We start from the raw sequence: 20,236 nt of genomic DNA, 5'->3' as shown, positions 1-20,236 counted from the left end.
TGTTCTCAGTAATAAATGTGATCTTTTTTATTTCAAGAGTTTATACCTCTGACTATAATTGTTTAATACAAGTAAGTATTTTCCTAAAATACTCCCTCAGGACATCAAGAAGTCTCATTATATTTCCTAATGTATTCTTGTGGGCAGTATTTTCTATTACTGAACTCCCATTGGTATTGTATTTCAACAGTTACAATTTGATTACTACTATAAAAACCAAAATGTTTTAGAATTAGAATGTACTTAAATATGTTTTAGCCCAGAGTAAATATACGGTAGTGTATATCGACCTAAGAAAGGATGTTTCTACCACGCTGGTGAAATCAGAGGGATTAAAGGACTTACCCAATGTCACACATCATTTAGTGGTAAAGCCACCTGACTTTTAATGATCAATGATCTTTACATTTCAGCTTTGTATTTCCCTATCACTTACAAAGTTAGTTATGTCTTAATTACACCAGCTCAATTTATACTGAAAAACAATTAGTACCAATGAAGTTAATAAATATTAACATAAATTTCATGAACAGAGTAGCTTACTAATACATTTAACAGATGGAAACCTTCTCTTTCCCAGAAAACCGTATTTGTATGAGCAAAGCACTATATACAGACTTTTATCTGATGCTCTGGAATTACTTATAGTTATCGGCTACTGAACCAAACTGCAATAGTTTTTCAGCTAAAGAGTGACATCTTGTGACATTTTTTACTAATTACAATGAAAAAGTCTGTTACCAGAAAGTCATAATTATTAAAGGAGACATTCGAGACCATGTTTTCTGTCAGAAACATTGCCCCCAGAACAAAAATAAGGGCACACAGATGTGCTATGCCATGTCAGAAAGGGGTAACGTCTTACTAGAAGTTACTTTTTATAAATTGTGGTTAAATACACGTAACATAAATTGTACCATTTTTTTTTTTGTTTTTTAAATTAACTTTTATTGGAGTATAGTTGATTTACAATGTTGTGTTAGTTTCTGCTGTACAGCAAAGTGAATCAGCTATACGTATACACATATCCCCTCTTTTTTGGATTTCCTTCCCATTTAGGTCACCACAGAGCATTGAGTAGAGTTCCCTGGGCTATACAGTAAGTTCTCATTAGTTATCTATTTTATACATAGTATCAGTAGTGTATAGATTTCAATCCCAATCTCCCAATTCATCCCACCCCCAAATTTACCATTTTAACCATTTTAGGTGTACAATTCAGTGACATTAAGTACATTCACACTGTTGTGCAACCATCACCACCATCCAGCTCCAGAACTTTTTTCTTCTTCCAAAACTGAAACTCTGTACCCATTAAACAATAACTCCTCATTCCTCCCTTCCTCCACCCCCTGGCAACCACCATTCTACTTTTTGTCTCCATGAATGGACTACTCTGGATACCTCATATAAGTGGAATCATACAGTATTTGTCCTTTTGTGACTAGCTTATTTCACTTAGTATAATTTCGTCAAGTCTCATCTATGTTGTAGCATGTGTCAAATTTTCCTTCTTTTTTTTTTTTTTAAATTTTTATTTATTTATTTATGGCTGTGTTGGGTCTTCGTTTCTGTGTGAGGGCTTTCTCTAGTTGCGGCGAGCGGGGGCCACTCTTCATCGCGGTGCGCGGGCCTCTCACTGTCGCGGCCTCTCCTGTTGCGAAGCACAGGCTCCAGACGCGCAGGCTCAGTAATTGTGGCTCACGGGCCTAGTTGCTCCGTGGCATGTGGGATCTTCCCAGACCAGGGCTCGAACCTGTGTCCCCTGCATTGGCAGGCAGATTCTCAACCACTGCGCCACCAGGGAAGCCCCTCCTTCCTTTCTAAGGCTGAATAATAATCCATTGTATGCATAGTGCACATTTTCTTTATGCATTCTTCGGTTGATGAACACTTGGGTTGCTTCCACCTTTTGACTATTTTGAATAATGCTGCTATGAATATGTGTGTATAAATATTTGAGTTTCTGCTTTCAGGTTTTTTTTTAATAATTAATTTATTTTTATTATTTATTTATTTATTTTTGGCTGCGTTGGGTCTTTGTTGCTGCGCGCGGGCTTTCTCTAGTTGCAGCGAGCGGGGGCTACTCTTTGTTGCAGCGCGCAGGCTTCTCATTGCGGTGGCTTCTCTTGTTGCGGAGCGTGGGCTCTAGGCACGCGGGCTTCAGTAGTTATGGCACGTGGGCTCAGTAGTTGTGGCTCGCGGGCTCTAGAGTGCAGGCTCAGTAGTTGTGGCGCACAGGCTGTTGCTCCGCGGCTGCTTTCAGTTCTTTTGGGCACATACCCAAAAGTGGAATTGCTGGATCATATGCTAATTTTATTTTTAACTTTTTGAGGAACCTCCATGCTGTTTCCCATAGTGGCTGCACCATTTTACATTCCAACCAACAGTGCACAAAGGTCCCAATTTCTCCAGATCCTTGCCAATACTTGTTATTTACTTTTTTTAAAATATAAATTTATTTATTTATTTTTGGCTGCGTTGGGTCTTCGTTGCTGTGCGTGGGCTTTCTCTAGTTGTGTCGAGTGGGGGCTACTCATCGTTGTGGTGTACAGGCTTCTCATTGAGGTGGCTTCTCTCCTTGCAGAGCATGAGCTCTAGGTGCGTGGGCTTCAGTAGTTGTGGCTCGTGGGCTCTAGGGCACAGGCTCAGTAGTTGTGGCGCATGGGCTTAGTTGCTCCACGGCATGTGGGATCTTCCCGGACCTGGGCTCGAACCCGTGTCCCCTCCATTGGCAGGCGGATTCTTAACCACTGTGCCACCAGGGAAGCCCGTTATTTACTTTTTTTGTTTGCTCTCTTGCGTGCGTGTGTGTGTGTGTGTGTGTGTGTGTGTTTTATAATAGCCACCCTACTGGATATAGTTTTTCTTTTTTTTTTTGTCTGTGTTGGGTCTTCGTTGCTGTGTGCAGGCTTTCTCTAGTTGCGGCGAGCAGGGGCTACTCTTCGTTGCAGTGTGCAGACTTCTCATTGTCGTGGCTTCTCTTGTTGCAGAGCACGGGCTCTAGGCGCACAGGCTTCAGTAGCTGTGGCACACGGGCTCAGTAGTTGTGGCTCGTGGGCTCTACAGCGCAGGTTCAGTAGTTGTGGTGCACGGGCTTAGTTGCTCCGCTGCATGTGGGATCTTCCCGGACCAGGGCTCGAACCCATGTCTCCTGCATTGGCAGGCGGATTCTTAACCACTGTGCCACGAGGGAAGTCCTGCCATTGATTTTTGAAGCCACCTTTCTGGTGATAAAAAAAAAAATAATAGCTAAAATTTATTTAGCACTTAGTATTTCTTAAGTGTATCATGTATCAACTCATTTGCTCCTTACAACAACTTTACAAAGTACAGGTTCACGATCCATTATTTACAATTCTGGGATTGAAAAAGGTCTGAATATGATACTTAAAAAAAAATTCATCTGGCAGCAAAACCTGACCTAAACTGCCATGCATCTATTTAGAGTTTCTTATTTAGTCCTCTTAGTATGGCTATTCATATGTTTTGCTGCAGAACTATAAATGTACTTGACTATGGAGTGCTGCCCTAGAAGCTGCTAGGGTGTGACATAATAGGCACTGGATTGCCTTTCAAAATCTAAAAAATTCTAAATTCAGAAAACCATCTCTAGCCAGGGTCTCAGATAAGGGTTGTGTACCAGTACTAATGTTATCCCCATTTCACAGCTGAGGAAATTGAGACATAGAAGGTAAGTCATTTGCTTAAGGTTGCATAGTTAACAAAAAGAACACTCAATGTAGTTAATAATGTTTTTGAGTGCTTAAAGTTTCAGTCACTGGGTTAAATGCTTTATATTCATTATATCATTTAATCTTCACCACAACCCTATAAGGTGCTATTATTGTCCCCGTTTCCCAGAAGCAATTGAAGCTTAGAAAGGTTAGACAACTCCCTGGACACACAACTGTTAAGTGTGGTAAGGAAGGATTTAAAAACAAGTCAGTCTGACTTCAGTATATTTGATTATTACACTATGCCTTACCAATCTGTAACACCAGCCTTTTCCTCTCTTCTATATGTCCTTTCGAACTATATATCTAATTACCTCTTGGATATTAAAGAGTAAGATTTTTTTAAATGTATATCAGATCATTTTACTCACATGCTTAAAAACCTCCTATGACTTTCTATTGCTAGACTAAAATCCAAATACCTTACAATGGCCCCTTTCTACCTCTCCCATCTTGTCTCCCAAGATAGCCAGCTTCTCTTAGGTTTTTACACTAGTTGTATCCTCTATCTGGAAGGCTCCCCAGGTTTTCACATAGCGGGCTCCCTCTTGTCCTTCAGGCCTCAGATTAAGCTCCTCCTTCGTTTCCCCCTAATCACTCCGTCTGGGGTCTCTAATTACCCTCTCTATCCCATCATTCTGCTTTCCATAGCATACAAACATGATATTTTCTTGTTTATCTGTTCACTCTCTTTCCTCCCATTAGAATGTAAGTTCAACTAGAGTGGGCACCTTATCTGTTTTTGGTTTCTTTAGAAGCCCTAATCTCTAGTATAGAGTTTAGCATGTGGTAGGTACTTAATTTTGGCTGAATAAATGAATGTAGTGTACAATCAGTAAATGTACCTGCTTGTTAGTTTCAGTGGTGTTAGATGAACTGAGAAGGCAGGTGGGAGGAGGCTGTGAAATATGAAGACATGTGAACATCAGCTTGATCAGATATTGTCTAATAGTATAAAACAGTGCCAAGCAGGGTGTCTGGCATAGAGAAGGGGCCAAATTAATATTTGTTTAAGAATGAACAGTAAATATTATTAGTAGCTTGGATCTTGGGCAAATTACTTAACCTTCCTGAGCTTAGTTTTCTCACCTATAAATGAAGATTAAAACTTACTTTACAGGGTTGGCCTACAAAGTATATGAGATAATGCATGCCAAATGCCTAGCACATAGGTTCTTAAGTTAGTTTCTTTCCCTTTACGCTTTATAAACTCTTGTAAGCTTTTCTAGATACATGACCTCATTTTATTTCTACAGTACTTCTCATTAGCCTCATTTTATAGATGAAAAAGACTCAGGGGTTGAGGCAAAGCCTCTTCAGGTAATGAGAAGCCAATGGATAAGTTTTATAAGCAGAGGAGTTACACGGTGAAAGCAGTGTTTCATGAAGATTATTCTGTTGGAGGCCTTTAAGATGGGCTCAGGGGCTTCCCTGGTGGCGCAGTGGTTAAGAATCCACCTGCCAATGCAGGGGACACGGGTTCGAGCCCTGGTCTGGGAAGATCCCACATGCTACAGAGCAACTGGGCCCGTGAGCCACAACTACTGAGCCTGCGCTCCGCAAGAAGAGAGGCCGCGACAGTGAGAGGCCCACCGCGATGAGGAGTGGCCCCCGCTCACCGCAACTGGAGAAAGCTCTCGCACAGAAACGAAGACCCAACACAGCCAAAAAATAAATAAATAAATTAATTAAAAAAAAAAAAAAAAAAGATGGGCTCAGTTGAAGCTGGAGAAATATTACTTTGACTACTGTCATTAAAATCAAGTTTAAGGTGATAAGGGCTTGCACTAGGTGACAGAAGAATGTTTAAAAGCCTAATAAATTAAGCGACTGAACAGTCACATAAGCAAATAAATAAATACATAAATAAATGGCTGAGAGTTTTCAAATAAGGTTGAGAAAATGATGGCACCAACAACACAAGCAATTAAGAAATCAAACATGGCAAAATGGTTGACAGAATACCTTCCCTCCAATACCTAGGCAGAACATATGGCAGATAGATGGCAAACATTCGAGCCGTGTCTTCAGTGCCGTTGCAGATCTTTCTGGATTTCACCCCTCCCACTGGCATCGCCACCTGGACTAGAGCATGCTATGGTCCTGTGGATTCTGCTTTCTCTAGAAGCAGTCTGGCGAGATGGGGATCGGGGCAGTGAGGAATTACAAGCAAAGGTTTTAACTCCCAGAACCTTGGCTAGATCGCTTCTTTTCCTTCCCTAGAAAATAAGTGGACTCATTTCTCCTCTCTCGCCTCTTATGAAGACTACCGACCCCCTCTAGATGAGCACAGACAACTTTTTTTTTTTTGCGGCGCGCGCCACCAGGCCGTATGGGTTCATACTCCTACTCAGCGGCGGAGCGGAGCCCCTGACTGTGAGCGGGCGTCACTTCCGGCGCGCTGACGCTCAGTCCGGCGTGCCGACGCCTGCGTCAGCAAAGAGCGGGGCTGGGGGCACCCGGTTTGAAGTCGTGCGGGTCGGAGGACTGCTGCCTCCGCCGCCGTCTCAGACCCCTGCTCCCGGGCCGCTGCAGGGACGAGCTCGGGTAGGCGGCGGGGCAGATGCCCGAGGGCCCGCGCCGGGACATCCCGCGCTGCACCGGCCGCTCCTATCTGCTCCGTGGCCTGGGCCTGCGCCGCTCCGCTCCCTGGAAACTAGCGCCTCGGCAGCGCGGCGCGTCGCTCGCGGGGAGCTCCGAACCGCCGGCGCCCGGCCATGGCGGTCTCCAGGTGGGTCTAGCTTCTCCCGAGCGGACGGGAAGGCGGCCCGGGCGAGGCACGGTCTCCTCTCTGAGCCCCCACTCCTAGGAAGGAACGGTTCCCATTGTCACTGGGCTCGGGCGCCTTCCTCCCCAGACTCCGCGATTCGCCCCTCGGTCTGCGGGGGTTTGGGCTCGGGTTACCCCTCGTAAATCGGTTCAAAAATGTCTTTTTTCTTGTTGAATAGATCCTTTGGCGCGTTAGGGCTAGTTTTTCTCTTTCCTCACCATGTTTCTCTTCTCTGGTTTCTCTTCCCCCTTTCAGTTTTAGGAGAGTCTCTTCTTTTTCTGAGCATTTTAAGGCCGATCCCTAACCTCCATTTCACGGGAAAACTTGGTAGCAACTGTCGAAGTCGGGGAGATTTTGAGTTAATATTATCTACATGACCTTCTAATTATGTTAAAATTTTGTGTTTACGACTTTAGGGATATGTTCCGTATGAGGACTTTTCCCTTACATTACAGTATAATTCTTCCTTTTGTTTGACAGTACACATTCAGTCGTCAGTGTAATCTTTAGCAAATTACTGTATCAGCATCATCTTCCTTAACTAAGGCGTGAAAGATGTATCGCGAATCTTAAACTATTTTAAAGCGATGCCCATCGATAAGAAACTGTAGAAAGACCAGCAAGACATTTATTTGTATAGCTATAGAAGGAAAGTTCTCCTTTCCTCCAATATGAGAGAGTGGGGGGAGTATATTTTGTCAGAGACTTGAAGTTAGTGGACCTATGTGTGTGTAAGTAGGGGATATTCCCTCTGATAGCAGTCAGGATTCGCCAAGTTTACTGTTAGTTTTCATAAGAAATGGGTCCTTCTACCACATAGACTGAAAGGGGAAGACATAAAAACATAGTTTTTGCTCATTTTTCATAGTTAATTGAACACATTCCTGTTTTGCAAGTGAAATGATAACCCATCCCTCACAGACTCCCTAGATAACTGATAAAAGAGTACATGGGAGAAACCCATGGGAGTTGGGTGAAAGGGGTCCTAAGATACCTGTAGTGGGGCATCTAATTTTTATTTCATAGATTAGTTGAATCCGTTCAATGGGAGGAAATTCTTATTTTGTGATATGTAAAATTGCCTTGAGAGTATACAAGTAGTATTTTCAATTTTTTCAAATACAGAAAGGTGTATCATCTAATTTGTTACCCCCATATGAATATATAAATACATACATTATAAATACATTGATATATAAACTTAATATGGTATTCTTTTTATAAGGTGGTACAACGTTTAAGGGAATGAGTAGCTCTTGAAATTTCGTTCCTGAGTAGACGGTGTATGTTCACAGTATTGGTTATAGTTTTGTAGAGACAAAATGAAAGATTAAAGAGCGCCTAATCTGCTTGGCCAATGTTAATCTATTTACAGAAGTTTAGAGCACCTAAACTTCTGCATGAATGAGTGAGTTTTGAAAGCAAGTGCTTTTTGTTCTTGACATTGGATTTCAAAGGGTGGTGCTCTTTTTCTACAGATCTTTTTTATTTAGCTTGCCAAAATTCTATCAAATTCTACTGTAAAAAGAAAGCCTGTCATGGTTTTATGAAAGAGCTAGTCCTGTGCTTATTTTGGTAATATAATAGGTTCACAGAAAACACTTTTGAGACACTTTCTGGTTTGGGGATACTGTCAGTCCTTGACTTTTTCATCTGAGGATTCACTTTGGATAGCAAACTTTAATTTCAAGCTGGCCTTCTCCATGCACTGAGCACATATCTTTATTAACTAAATTTCCTTTTTCCTTTTGGTGTGGAATACAGACTCATTTTAATACTTTATTGTAGAAAAAGTGGAAGATGGTTCAAGAGATAAAAATCATATTTGCTAGAACCAAATCTAAAATATTTTTTGCACTGTTTATATCAATGTGTGTAACTGAAAAGAAACTGTAATGTTTTTAGAACCTTGTAAGTATTTCCAATAGAAGGGAAATATTAAGTTCAGATTGCAAGATCCAGAAATCTAGGAATAATATTTGACTTTGCTCTCCCTTCCTTTCCCCGAGTCTATCTAGTCCCCACATCCAATCTTGTCAGTTCAACCTTTCTAATCCTTCTCCGGCCAATCTTTTTCTTTCCATACGAATTACCACAGTCCTCCTCCATACCACCATCATCTCTAATCCGAGATACCTGTAACAGCAGCCACTCTGCTCTTCCTGCCTCCCATGGCATCTCTTTCTAATTTATTCTTCATTTCAGTTATATTATTGTTTGCTAATATGCTAATTTTAATATGGCCTTTTTTCTGCTTAAAACCCTTTAGTTTTCTGTTGCCTTAAGATAAAGGCCACATTCCGTAACAAACACATCTTACCAGATCATTTGTGATCTGGTTCCTGCTTTACCTTTTTAAGCTTCATCTTGTCTCAGGTTCTCTGCATCTCTCTCTCTCTTCTCCACTCCCCTTCATTCTGAATCTTTGTTCTCACCTCCAAGTCTTTATCTCTGGAACATTTTTCCTACCTCCCCCACTTCCCCCCAAGTCTGGCTAATTCCAACCTTAGTTTTTAGGTCTAAACCCTAAGCCTATACATATGTCACTTTGTTTGGGAAACCTTCTCTGGTTTTCCTTCATCTGAGCTCTTTGCACCAACGTGTACTCCTATCAGTCATATTTATCATACTTTGTAAGTGATTGTTTAATTGTTCTCTCCCCTGCTTGAGCATCAGCTCTGTGAGAGAAGGGAATGTCTTTGATCTTAATATCCCCAGGAGAGTGCCTCGTTCCTGGTAGGTGCTCAATACGTTTTAAAAAAAACGAGTAAGTGAGTGCTTTTGTTTCTTGTTTTAATTCCTCTCATGATTTTTCTGTAATTTATATATAGTAGAGTATTTCTGGTGTTTTTCAATAAGTGCTTCTGAGTTTTACAGTTTTCCCTGAGGAGAAAAACTTTATAGCTTTGACTATTAGCCAGAATTATAATTTTAAAAATATAATAAACATTGTCAGAACTAGTTTTATAAGTTTATAACCTAGTACAATTCTGTGATAGCATGGTCTTTTATAATGCAAATTGGATATAATGTAACCCTGCATTTTGTGTAATCAAAATTTTTAGACCCCACTTAGTTTTATGAAGGCCTAGTTTTAATGTACTTTGAATTATAAGAATGTAGCAAATCGTGAATGTATGGTCAACTCTTGATCCATGGATGAGTTAAATCTTACCACAAACAAACACTCCCCCCCGAAAAAAAACTTTGTGACTCTCTAAAATTGCAAATACAATTATAGCATTTGAAATTCTCTATAAAATGCAGTGAAATACTACTAAAAAATGTATGACTCCTTTAGACCCTAAATAAAAGAGAGCATACACATGTAGGAGAACAATGTTGCCCTTAAGATGTGAATGCTGGAAGGTCAGCCAAGCTCACTCACTAGCTACTTGACTTGCTCCCATAAAATCACCCTCAGCAAAAAAACAAATTAGTATATATTACAGGCTTTCAGTGTTGTTTGCAAACAGTTTGAATTATAATTGTTAAATCTTTGAATATTGTTTTGTAGAGGCTCACAAGAGCCTCTCTCCCTGTATTATCTGTCATCTAGTTGGAGTTGAGTCACCAACAGTACAGGCAACCTTAGAGGGGCTGTTAAAACTTATGCTCATTACAGAAGGTGTAGGTGAATGTGTGGTGATGTTGGGTTCCATGGCTTAATACAGATTTTTTAAAAAGATTGTTTTTGATACCTTTGCCTGTTTATGCCACAATTGATTGACTGTTGTTATGCATTGATTAGCTATTATGAACTTAGTTTTTCCTTGATCATATAGAGAAAATGTAAAAATATAATTTAGAGAATTTTTCTTGAGTGATCTCTGCTATAAAGTTCATGTCTAAAATGTCGAGACGGTAATTATGACTTGACTGTTTTAGAAGTCATGCCTTAAGTCTGTGACACATATTCTTTGCATTTAAAAATGATGCAGTGTTCAGAAAAGATTCAGGGAAAAAAAGGGAACATACCCTCTTATGGAAGAAACAAATTGCTACATGTGAGCAGAACTTTGCTCAGTTTTGATAATTCTCTCTCTGCATTGATGATACTTCAGAGGAACATTGTCTCAGTGGCCTATTCTGCCAAGTAAAAGGAGGTTTCATGATGCTGGGGCAAATTCCAGTGGGTCCTTGCTCTTGACAGGGAAAATGCTAAAATAATCTTACCTATAGGACAGCACAGGTTGCTTATGTTTGCTAGGCCTATTCCTCCATTATTGCTAATTTCTATCCATTATAAGATTGACAGAAGGCACTGTTGTAAATTGTAATATATCAAATATTTTGTTATTTTAAAAATGTAGGGACAAAAAGCTAGGAAAGGTGGAAGAGGCATTATGTAAGTGTATCCATTTTAATCCCTGTGGTAAATTCCTCCCTTTTAGTTTATTTCTCAAAGTACTATACACATAACAAAATTCACCGTTTTAAAGTGTATAATTTCAAATGAAGTTTTAAAACCACAGATATTTTTCCTGCAAAACCTAGATTTTGTCTTTAAGATAAAGTCATGCAAGAGGCGGAGATTAGAAAAAAAAATGGCCTGAAGGAAATAACGCAACTTGGTTGTCCTTTTTCAGCATTCATTTAACAAGTATTTACAGAGTGCTTTTTATGTTCTAGGTGCTGGAGATACAGCAAAGAACAAAAATGGAGTTCCCTTTCTCATGGAGTTTGTGTTCTAGAGTGGGAGTGGGGGGAATGTAAATTATCTAGCATGCACCTGCCCTTGCACCTGGCTTTGGTGTGGTTTCACATCTTCATATTTGTTCTTAGTGTCCTATGTGGTATTTCAGATTAATCTACTTTCTTGTTTAAAAAACATAACATAGTTTCAAATAACCCACAGTAGGCACTAGAAGGCATACATTTTAAAACATCAGTCTAGACAATTTCTTGGAAGTTGTTTCTTTTGACCATAACTTCCTTGCTTAATGATATTATGTAGGACTAAGCACAGTGTTCATATCAGCTATTTATTTTCTTATTCCATAAGTAACACAGAAAAGTAAAACTTCAAATAGTAAATGTAAAAAATGTATGACAAAATGGACAAACTTCACTGACCAATCCCTTTTAGTTAAGATTACAAAGCCATCCGTGTGAGGTATTCTGCCAGTAGACCTTCCATAAATTTTCAGAGTGTTTAAATTTATTGAGAATATTGAGATTGGAAGTAGATTGAGGAAGTTATATCTTATACTTTTTTTCATCCTCAAATGGCTTAGGAGTAGAAATGCAATATATATATATGTTTATTAATGATGAAGTAGTAATCTAGGACACGTTTTATAGTTCAAAATGCATATGATTTCTTTTTATATTTTTACTTTATGAATTATCATAATGCAAACAGCTGAAGTTAGATCGCAATTGCCAGCATGGCCTCTACAAACTCCCACGTACTTTCCTTTTTTCTAGGCAGTCTTTTTTTTTTTAACCACATTTTTTAAAAAATTGAAGTATAATTAATTTTCAACGTATTGGTTTCAGGGGTACAACATTGTGATTCAGTATTTTATAGATTATACATCATTTAAAGTTATTATGTGCTGTACAATGTATCCTTGTTGCTTATTTATTTTGTACATAGTAGTTTGTGTCTCTTAATCCCACACACGTCTTCCCATTCCCTCTTCCCTCTAGGCAGCCTTTAGAGCAGTTTTCTGAAATCACACATTTGTAAAATAAACATGAGTCATATCTTTTATAGTTATTTCTGTGAATTAAAATCCAAATTGAAAATGGGCCAGATTATCATCATCAGTAGATTCATAACCAGTGGATACTGTCAAATATAATTGCCTTATGTTTTATTAAAATTATTCGTCTACAGTCTTTGGTACCTTCCATTCAGCTTGACATCTGTTACCTCTTTCTCCTCCATCTGTCTATCCTTCGGCAAATGAAGAATGCCATTTTTTTCTATTATCTGTTATGCAACATAAGGTTTAGCCAAAAGAAGTATCGTGGTAAGTACTGTGTTCCCTCAGTCAGCCCTTCTTTTAACTTCCTTTTTCTTTTGATCACCTAGCCTTCAGACCTCTCCCTCATCAAGGGCCCTGTCTGCCCTCCAACATAATACTGACTCTGTCTCATGCCCTTTCCCTGTCCCCTACCAGTTCATTATACCAGCCTTTTCCATTGTGGCCTGGCGCTGGTGCTTACCCTGCTTGCCTCATAGCTGGCTATCTTGGAGTAATAGGTCAGATTGCCCTCTTGTGAGATCCTGGTCTGCACATCCCTTTGTTCTTCCTTTTGTGTGGCATCTACTCTGTTGTCCTGGAGAGAGGAATGGAGAACTCCAAAAGGGGCTTTGAGTCAAGAGGACTAAAGAAGCATTCTTGGGTCCCCATTCCTCTATTCAGGGAGGCAAATTTGGCTATCAAAAGGTGGGAGATGTGAGAATAAACAGGCCTGGAATTGGATGAGAGGGTGAGCTGATCTGCTACCCTCAGGGCAGTTGGCTGGTGAGGGAGCAGAGCTGACATGACATGGCATTGGGATAAAAGACGTTGAAGAAAGGAGAGGCAGGAGGAACTGTGTGGTTGTGAGGCAGAGCCAGCATTAGGTTAGAGAGGAGTCGAAGGTCTTTGAGCAGGATATGGTTCTAATGAAGCTGGGTAGCAGAGGACTAAAGGAAAGTTTAGGAAGGGTAGAAATTATTGAAGGAATACAGTGCCTACTGCGCAGTCTTTTTCGGCTTGCTCTTTGGAGCAAGTGTAACTGCCGTGATGTTCAGATTGCTAAAGTACTGCTGTGTTCGTCTTTTCACTTACTGAAACATTGCCTTAGCATCACTTCTGTTATTTTTATAACTTGTTTTTATGTAATATAGCTATGACAGATTAAGGATATTTCTTGAAGGAAGCAAAAAAATTTGTAATATAGCACCCTCTTTCTTTGCTTAAAAATGGTGCTTAAACCTGTCCCCAAGAAACTTGAACTTTTCTTTATCTATAATTTTAATTACAGTAAATACCAAGTATTCAACAAATATTTGACTACTGTGCGAAGACACTGCAAAGACACTGTGCAAAGTGTTGTGGGGGACAAAAAGAATCATTGAAGAAGGTGAAGCCTAACGAGCATAAGACAACATGTGACAAATTAATGTAAAGACACAAGAATTCATAATAATGCCAAAAAATGCCAAAATGGTTATTTAAGATGAGAATCCCTGTGGATTTTAGAAGAGGATGTAATAGTATAGTAGTCTGAGATGGTTTCAAGAAGGTAAAGGACTTGAACTGAATCTTGATGGGTGGGAGCTAGCTGAAGAATTGGACCAAGAAAGACATTCCAAGTAGAGGAAACAGGTTAGACAAAATTGTGGAAACCAAAATGGATCCTGTTTGGGAGATACTTTTTTGTTTTTGATTACTATCTGGTAGGTAAGGGTGAGCCATTGAAAGTTTTAGCGTAAGGTAATAATTTGATCAAAGAGTGCTTTAGGAAGTAAATTTAGCAACGAGATCATATTAGTATGGAGTTACGCTCGTCAAGCAGTTGAAAGTGTGGCACTGGAGCTCCCAAATGGGCTAGGTTTGGGGATTATTTTTACTGTGTTATAGTTTAACCAAATTACAGTTTCCTACAGGAGAAATGGGTGAGAGATGGGCAGCCAAGGATTGAATCTAGGAGAATGTTCATATTAAGAGTGTTAAGAGTAGGGAAACCACAGAAAGAATTAAGAGTTCAGAAAAGAACAGGGTAGCAGAATGTTGTGAACACTTAGGAAGGAAAATATTTTAAGAATGGGGTACTTGCTGAAATCACATGTCATAGAAGATTCATGAAAATTGGATTTACAGAAAAAAACACAAACCATTAGATTTAGAGCTTAGAAGTTCATTGGTGACCTTCAGGTGTGCTATTTTAGTAGTAAAGAAGGATAGAAACTTGATTTATAGGGATTAAATTGTGTATGGTGAGGAGATAAAAGAAGTGATTTTAAGCACTTGTTCAAGATGCTTGGCAGCAAAAAGAAAGTGTTCTAGAAGATGGAAGTCAAGCAGTTTATCTTCTCATTAAAGATGGACCTCTGGATGTTTGAAGATAGAAGGGAATAGATTACTAAGGCAGTGATTTAAGATATTGGAGAAAGGATAATTGAATGAGGGTAGAAGGAGATGGTAACAAAAAAAAATAGTGGGACTTTATGTAAGTCTTGAAGAAGAGTGAGGATTGTCTTTTCATCTGAAATTGAAAGAGGATAAGTGTAAAGACCTTTAGAGGTAATGAGTAGAGAACGAGATAGTTCTTGTTCCATAATCTAGAGATCTACTCAGTCCATTCCTTTTTAAGGAATAGGGAATGGCAACTGGGACTTGAGGAAAGTGGAAATGATTGGGGAAAACTGTCAATTTTATTTTAACTTTTTTACGCATGCATTTATAAACAGGTTAGTATTGTCACTTCTTAGAGTGTTCATTTTGCAGCCAGCTTTGCTTTTAGTCACAAAAGCAGAAACTCCATCATCAAAAAAGGAATTATGGGGACTTCCCTGGTGGTCCAGTGGTTAAGAATCCGTCTGCCAATGCAGGGGACACGGGTTCGATCCCTGGTCCGGAAGATCCCACATGCTGCAGGACAACTAAGCCTGTGCGCTGCAACTACTGAGCCCGCGCGCCACGACTACTGAAGCACGTGTGCTTAGAGCCCTTGCACTGCAACAGGAGAAGCCACTGCAATGAGGTGCCCGCGCACCACAACGAAGAGTAGCCCCTGCTTGCCGCAACTAGAGAAAGCCCGTGTGAAGCAGCGAAGACCCAGCATAGCCAAAAAAAAAAAAAAAAGGGAATTATGAGGTAGTTGAAGTCCTTCCAGAGGTGCAGTCTAGGGAACTTTGCATCAAATAAGTCAAAGATATGACAAACACTATGGTATATAAGGGGAACAAAACCTATTAAAACAAATGCAATGATGTGAAGCTATAAAATATGGCTAAATCTAGTTTAACCCTACAAAATAAGAGGTTAAGCAAAGTTAAGTGAGCTTCTCTAAGTCTTCTAACAAGTGACAAAAGTAGTGCTTTGTCTCCTAACTTCCAGTCTAGTTTGTTTTACCATTTTACCACTGTTTTCCTGTAAGAAAGTCCTGGATTTATGTGAACTGTACACATACAAGAGAGCCCGATATTGTTATAAAGAATGCATGCATCATATCAAATATAAGTCCACTGTTACATAAATTTGACCTAAGACATAATTTTTATAATAAAACTTATTTAATTTTGGATAATTTTGCCTGCCATAGAATATAGATTTAAAATGAATATTTGCCTTGATAGAAAGTTGTTTATAGATTATTTAAAATTTCTTTTCGCAAATTTCATTGAGCAGAGGCATTCAAAATCAGAGTCATGGCAATAGGCATTTATTTGTTGTGAAGGTTCAGAGAGAGTTTCAGTAACTTTAACATCACAATCAGTTGTAAAGATGAAAATACGTCAAAGAGCATTCTTAGGGTTATGTATGGGATGTATAAGGGAAGTCATTTTATGGGGAAGGGATTTGGGGTCTGACCTAGTGTTAGAACTTTAAGAAAACCAGCTGTCAGAAAATTTTTTTTTCTCCCTTTTGTCCCATTATCTGTGAGTCACTGTTCACCAAATCCTGTAGCAAGGCCTGAAGAGTGAATGGGTAAAGACAAGTATTTAGATAGCCCTGAATGGATAAGGAGAAGTATTGTGTCAAAAGGTGGGGTGTGTCTATGCACAGTGTATAAAATAAGTTGATTTTTGCATGTTTTTTTAGAAATAATTTCTATAAAATCACTGTGTGCCATTCAGTATATTGGAAGCAAAAACTGTGTTGTATTACTCTTTTTTTCCCCTTTATTTCGCTGGCTTTAATTACCTCAAATATTTTTCTTGAAATATGTCTTTCTTACACATACACTTAACTGTAAAATTTGAACCTCACCTCTTAGTGTTTTGTTCTGAAGCAGTTGAAAAGTTTTCGTAGTACCCTTAGCCTTCTTGACTGAAAAAGATCTATTTTAGTTATATATATATTTTTTACCAGTTACAGTGATTTTGTGCTTATTAGTGACTGGCTAGTTTTATAAATACTACCCCTTCGAAAAGAAAAAGTAAGAAGAGAAGGAAAAACCCTGCTTATTTCCTTTGCCCCCTTATAGCTTTATATTTTCTCGTAAAAGGTTTTTAGAGCTTTGCTTTCTAATTTTTTAGCTCTTTGTGAAAGAAAAATAATCCCAGAAGTAAAATATGAGCCTCTTTGCAGTCTATTAATACTTAATGCTCATGCTTAACTTTGGGACCTTGCTTGCTTTCTTTTCCTCATTAGATGACATTTAAAGGTGTATTCTCTAAATCTCCCCTCATATAAGATTGGGCACAATTAATATAACCTTGCCCCTTTTCACCCTTCATCTTGTTTAAAGTACCCATTTATTCTGGATATGAAGCCGCCTTCCTTTCATTACCTGTGGCATCCATTTGCCTCATTGAGCCTGATGAGTACTGTGGTGGAAGGGCTAGACCTTCTACCATGTGGACAGCTGGTGGTAGTTACTGGTTTCTTTGCCTTTTTAAAATCTTAGGATTTTCCTGTATCTCAGAAAGTAAGGGATACAGTTTTCCCTTTCTCCCCACTTATTCCAGGTATAAGGCATTGTGATTTTATTCCAAACCGTTTGTTGGATAAGTGGCAGAACTGGGATTTGAATCGTGAGGCTGTGGCTCTGGAATTTGTCCCATTATGCTATTTACCTTTACAGACTCTTTCCTCAGAGATCTTATTGCTGTATCTGTCACTTCTATACAAATGACTCATATATCTATATACCTTTCGTCTCGACTTTCTCCTGAACGTCAGATCTCTATTTCAGCTATCCTTTTTGGTCTCCCCCAGCTTTCCTGTCCCTGCCACTAATAAACTTGTCATCTTTTCTCAATAACATTTCTTCTACTAGTTATTCCCATATCTTTTAATGATATCTTCATTTCTAAAATTCAGAGTCTCAGAATCCTTTCATTTCCTTGACGTTTCATGGAATTACTATACCGTGGTGTTTTACTTCTGCAGCATTTTCCCCAACTTCTTTCTAGTCTTAGATAGCAGTTCAGGTCTGAAAGTTCTCTAAAAGTTTTCTTCCATTTTACTTCATGCTTCACACTGCTGCCAGACTAATCTCTCTAAAGCATAGCTCCAGTCCCATCACTTTCTTGACCCAAGACGTTCATGGCTGAGCTATAATTCAAGGGTCTCCACAATATTAGCTGTATCTTCCACTGTTCTCTTAAGTGTACCCTGAATTACAACCAGGCTGTTTTACTCACTTCCCTAAATACAGTCTCCTTTTTCTTATTGCTGTTCTCTTCTTATTCCCTCTTCCAGATTTCTCCCCCTTTTCCTTTTTACCACCTCATCTCCACCAGTATTGAAATTTTTTTCTACCATTAAGGTCCAGCTCATCCACCATTTCTCTTAGAACGCCTTCTCAGTAGTATACAGTTGGGGATGTAGTGTTTGTTGCCTCCATTCCCACTCCTCAAAGCACTTTGTATGTCTTTTCTGACATGTGTCTTATTGTATGTGTCCATGCATGTACAGTACCTGTATTGAACCCTATATTCTAATTGTGTATTTGCCTTACCCATTCACTCCACCTCCATAGCATGTTCCTTATGAGTAGAGGTTAGATTATCTCCTGTGACCCTACCATAAATCTTTCTTCATAGGTGCTTAATATGTGCATTTACTGACTCAGACGTATACATATGAAGAAACATTTCAGAATAAGCATTATATTTTTGTTATTTTAGGCTTGACCGTCTTTTTATCTTACTGGATACTGGCACTACTCCAGTTACAAGAAAAGCTGCTGCACAGCAACTTGGAGAAGTGGTGAAGCTTCATCCCCACGAGCTAAATAATCTCTTATCTAAAGTAAGAACTCTTTTTTTTTTTTTTTCTTTTAGTATAATACAATTGTAGAAATTTATCCATGGGCAGGAACATAAAAGTAGAGAAAGAAATTGTCTTATTAGTGACACTTTGTGGTCTTCAAATTCCATTAAGTATCTCAGTATTTCTCCAAATATTTTAAAATGTTTGCCATTTTTGTTTGTCACAAGGTTTAAAATATTTTGTTTTTTGCGTCAAGTTTGTTTAAGGGATTTGACAATATAGAACCTTTGGCCTGTGGCACAAATTTGAATCTGATCCAATTTGGTAACAAAGTAAGTTGTTAATCTAGTTTTTTAGTGGTCTAACTTGTTCTTAGCAGCTAATAATTATACTAGTTGGCGATCTTCAAATGGATGAGTACTCATGGGTAATGGTGGAAATATATGAGAAGCTAGTTGTTACGTTCTTAGCTATTAGCTCTTTGAAAGTGGAGGCTTTCTGCTTTGGTGGATAAGTATTTTCATAATCCTAGCCCATGTTCTTTCCCTAAGAAATGCTTTATTTTTACTGAACTCTGTGGGCTTGTAGAATTGTGACTGTATGATAGTAAGCAGCAAATTCCATGTATTTAATTCTCTGGCATGCAAAGTAAAAACAGGAGTGCTTTGTATCTGTGTTTAGGGGGGTGGGAGCAGTGGATAGAGGATAAGGTGGGAAGCAGTATGATAGCCCAGATATTGGAAGACTCAGTATATTCCTGTTCCCACCAGTCTTATCTCATCCTTTCATTCTGATTTGTCCCTCCCTGCTTCCTATGAGTAGGCGTTCTAAGCCCTTTGTCATCATACACAAACCTGCACTCTATTGTTCCTATCATAGGGGCTAACAGCGACTCTCATTCCAACGCACTCCCCACTTAGATACTATCAGAACTTTCTAACCAAGATGTCAATGAAGAGATAGTGATTTGACATCTACAGGCTCCATATTCTCAGAATGGAGAAGGGTGCGTATGAGGCAATACCATACTCATGTGAAAGGTGTGGGGATAGAGAGGTATACCCATTTCTTCTCATCCCAAGGGAAGAGATGGAGGACTGAATGAGCTGAAACTGGAAACAATGAACAAGACTAACTTGTGCTGAACTGAGAAAAGGTTTCCAGACTTCTAAGTGAGTTCTGGTCTTCTTAACTCAGACCCCATCATATGGCTGCCATCAAGTAATTCCAAAAGAGGCAGTTTGTTTTTAGCACCTTCTCACCTCCTATGCCCTCTCTGCCCTCGTGTTTTCCTATTGCCTTTGGTTTTATTTTTTAAAAAACAGCTGTATTGAAATATAATTTACATACCATACAATTCACCCAGATAAAGTGCACAATTCAATGATTTTTAGCATATTCACAAATATGTGCAACCATCACCACAATCTAATTTTAAAACATTTCTATCACCCCCAAAAGAAACTTCATGCCTATTACCAGTCACTCTCCGTCACTCCCCCTCCCGTAGCCAGTCCTAGGCAACCCCTAACCTACTCTCTGTCTGTAGATTTGCTTATTTTGAACATTTTATATAAATGTGTGACCTTTTGTGATTGGTTTTTTCACTTAAAGTATTATTTTTAGGGTTCATTCATATTGTAGCATGTTTTGTTTTTCATTCCCTTTTATTGCCAAATATTGTTCCATTGTATGGATATGGATAATGCTGTATGGATAGAGCACATTTTATTTATCTCTTCATCAGTTGATGGACATTTCGGTTGTTTCCACTTTTTGGCCTGTTATGAATAAAGCTGCTATGAAAATTTTTGTGCAAGTTTTTGTGTGGATGTATGTTTTCA

The 20,236-nt window shown here is 39.0% G+C and overlaps 2 protein-coding genes across 3 annotated transcripts in view; one reads left to right on the top strand and one right to left on the bottom strand.

Moving 5' to 3' along the window:
* The window catches only part of BTAF1 (B-TFIID TATA-box binding protein associated factor 1), a 102,126-nt gene that overhangs the window by 7,452 nt on the left and 74,438 nt on the right, over positions 1–20,236 (top strand). The window contains exons 1-2 of one of the 2 annotated variants that reach the window (XM_082423543.1): positions 6,309–6,468; positions 18,308–18,431. In XM_082423543.1, coding sequence (XP_082279669.1) covers positions 6,455–6,468; positions 18,308–18,431 — 138 coding nt within the window. In that variant the 5' untranslated portion in view covers positions 6,309–6,454. Of the gene's footprint in view, positions 1–6,308; positions 6,469–18,307; positions 18,432–20,236 lie in introns of those variants that run through there. The other variant, XM_082423544.1, reaches the window with a different exon arrangement.
* Positions 1–20,236, bottom strand: part of FGFBP3 (fibroblast growth factor binding protein 3) — a 61,623-nt gene that overhangs the window by 6,037 nt on the left and 35,350 nt on the right. The window lies entirely within an intron of this gene.

Source organism: Balaenoptera physalus (genome assembly GCF_965194825.1).
Source record: "Balaenoptera physalus genome assembly, chromosome: 14".
Classification (NCBI taxonomy): domain Eukaryota; kingdom Metazoa; phylum Chordata; class Mammalia; order Artiodactyla; family Balaenopteridae; genus Balaenoptera; species Balaenoptera physalus.
This window is presented reverse-complemented; position numbering and strand designations above follow the sequence as displayed.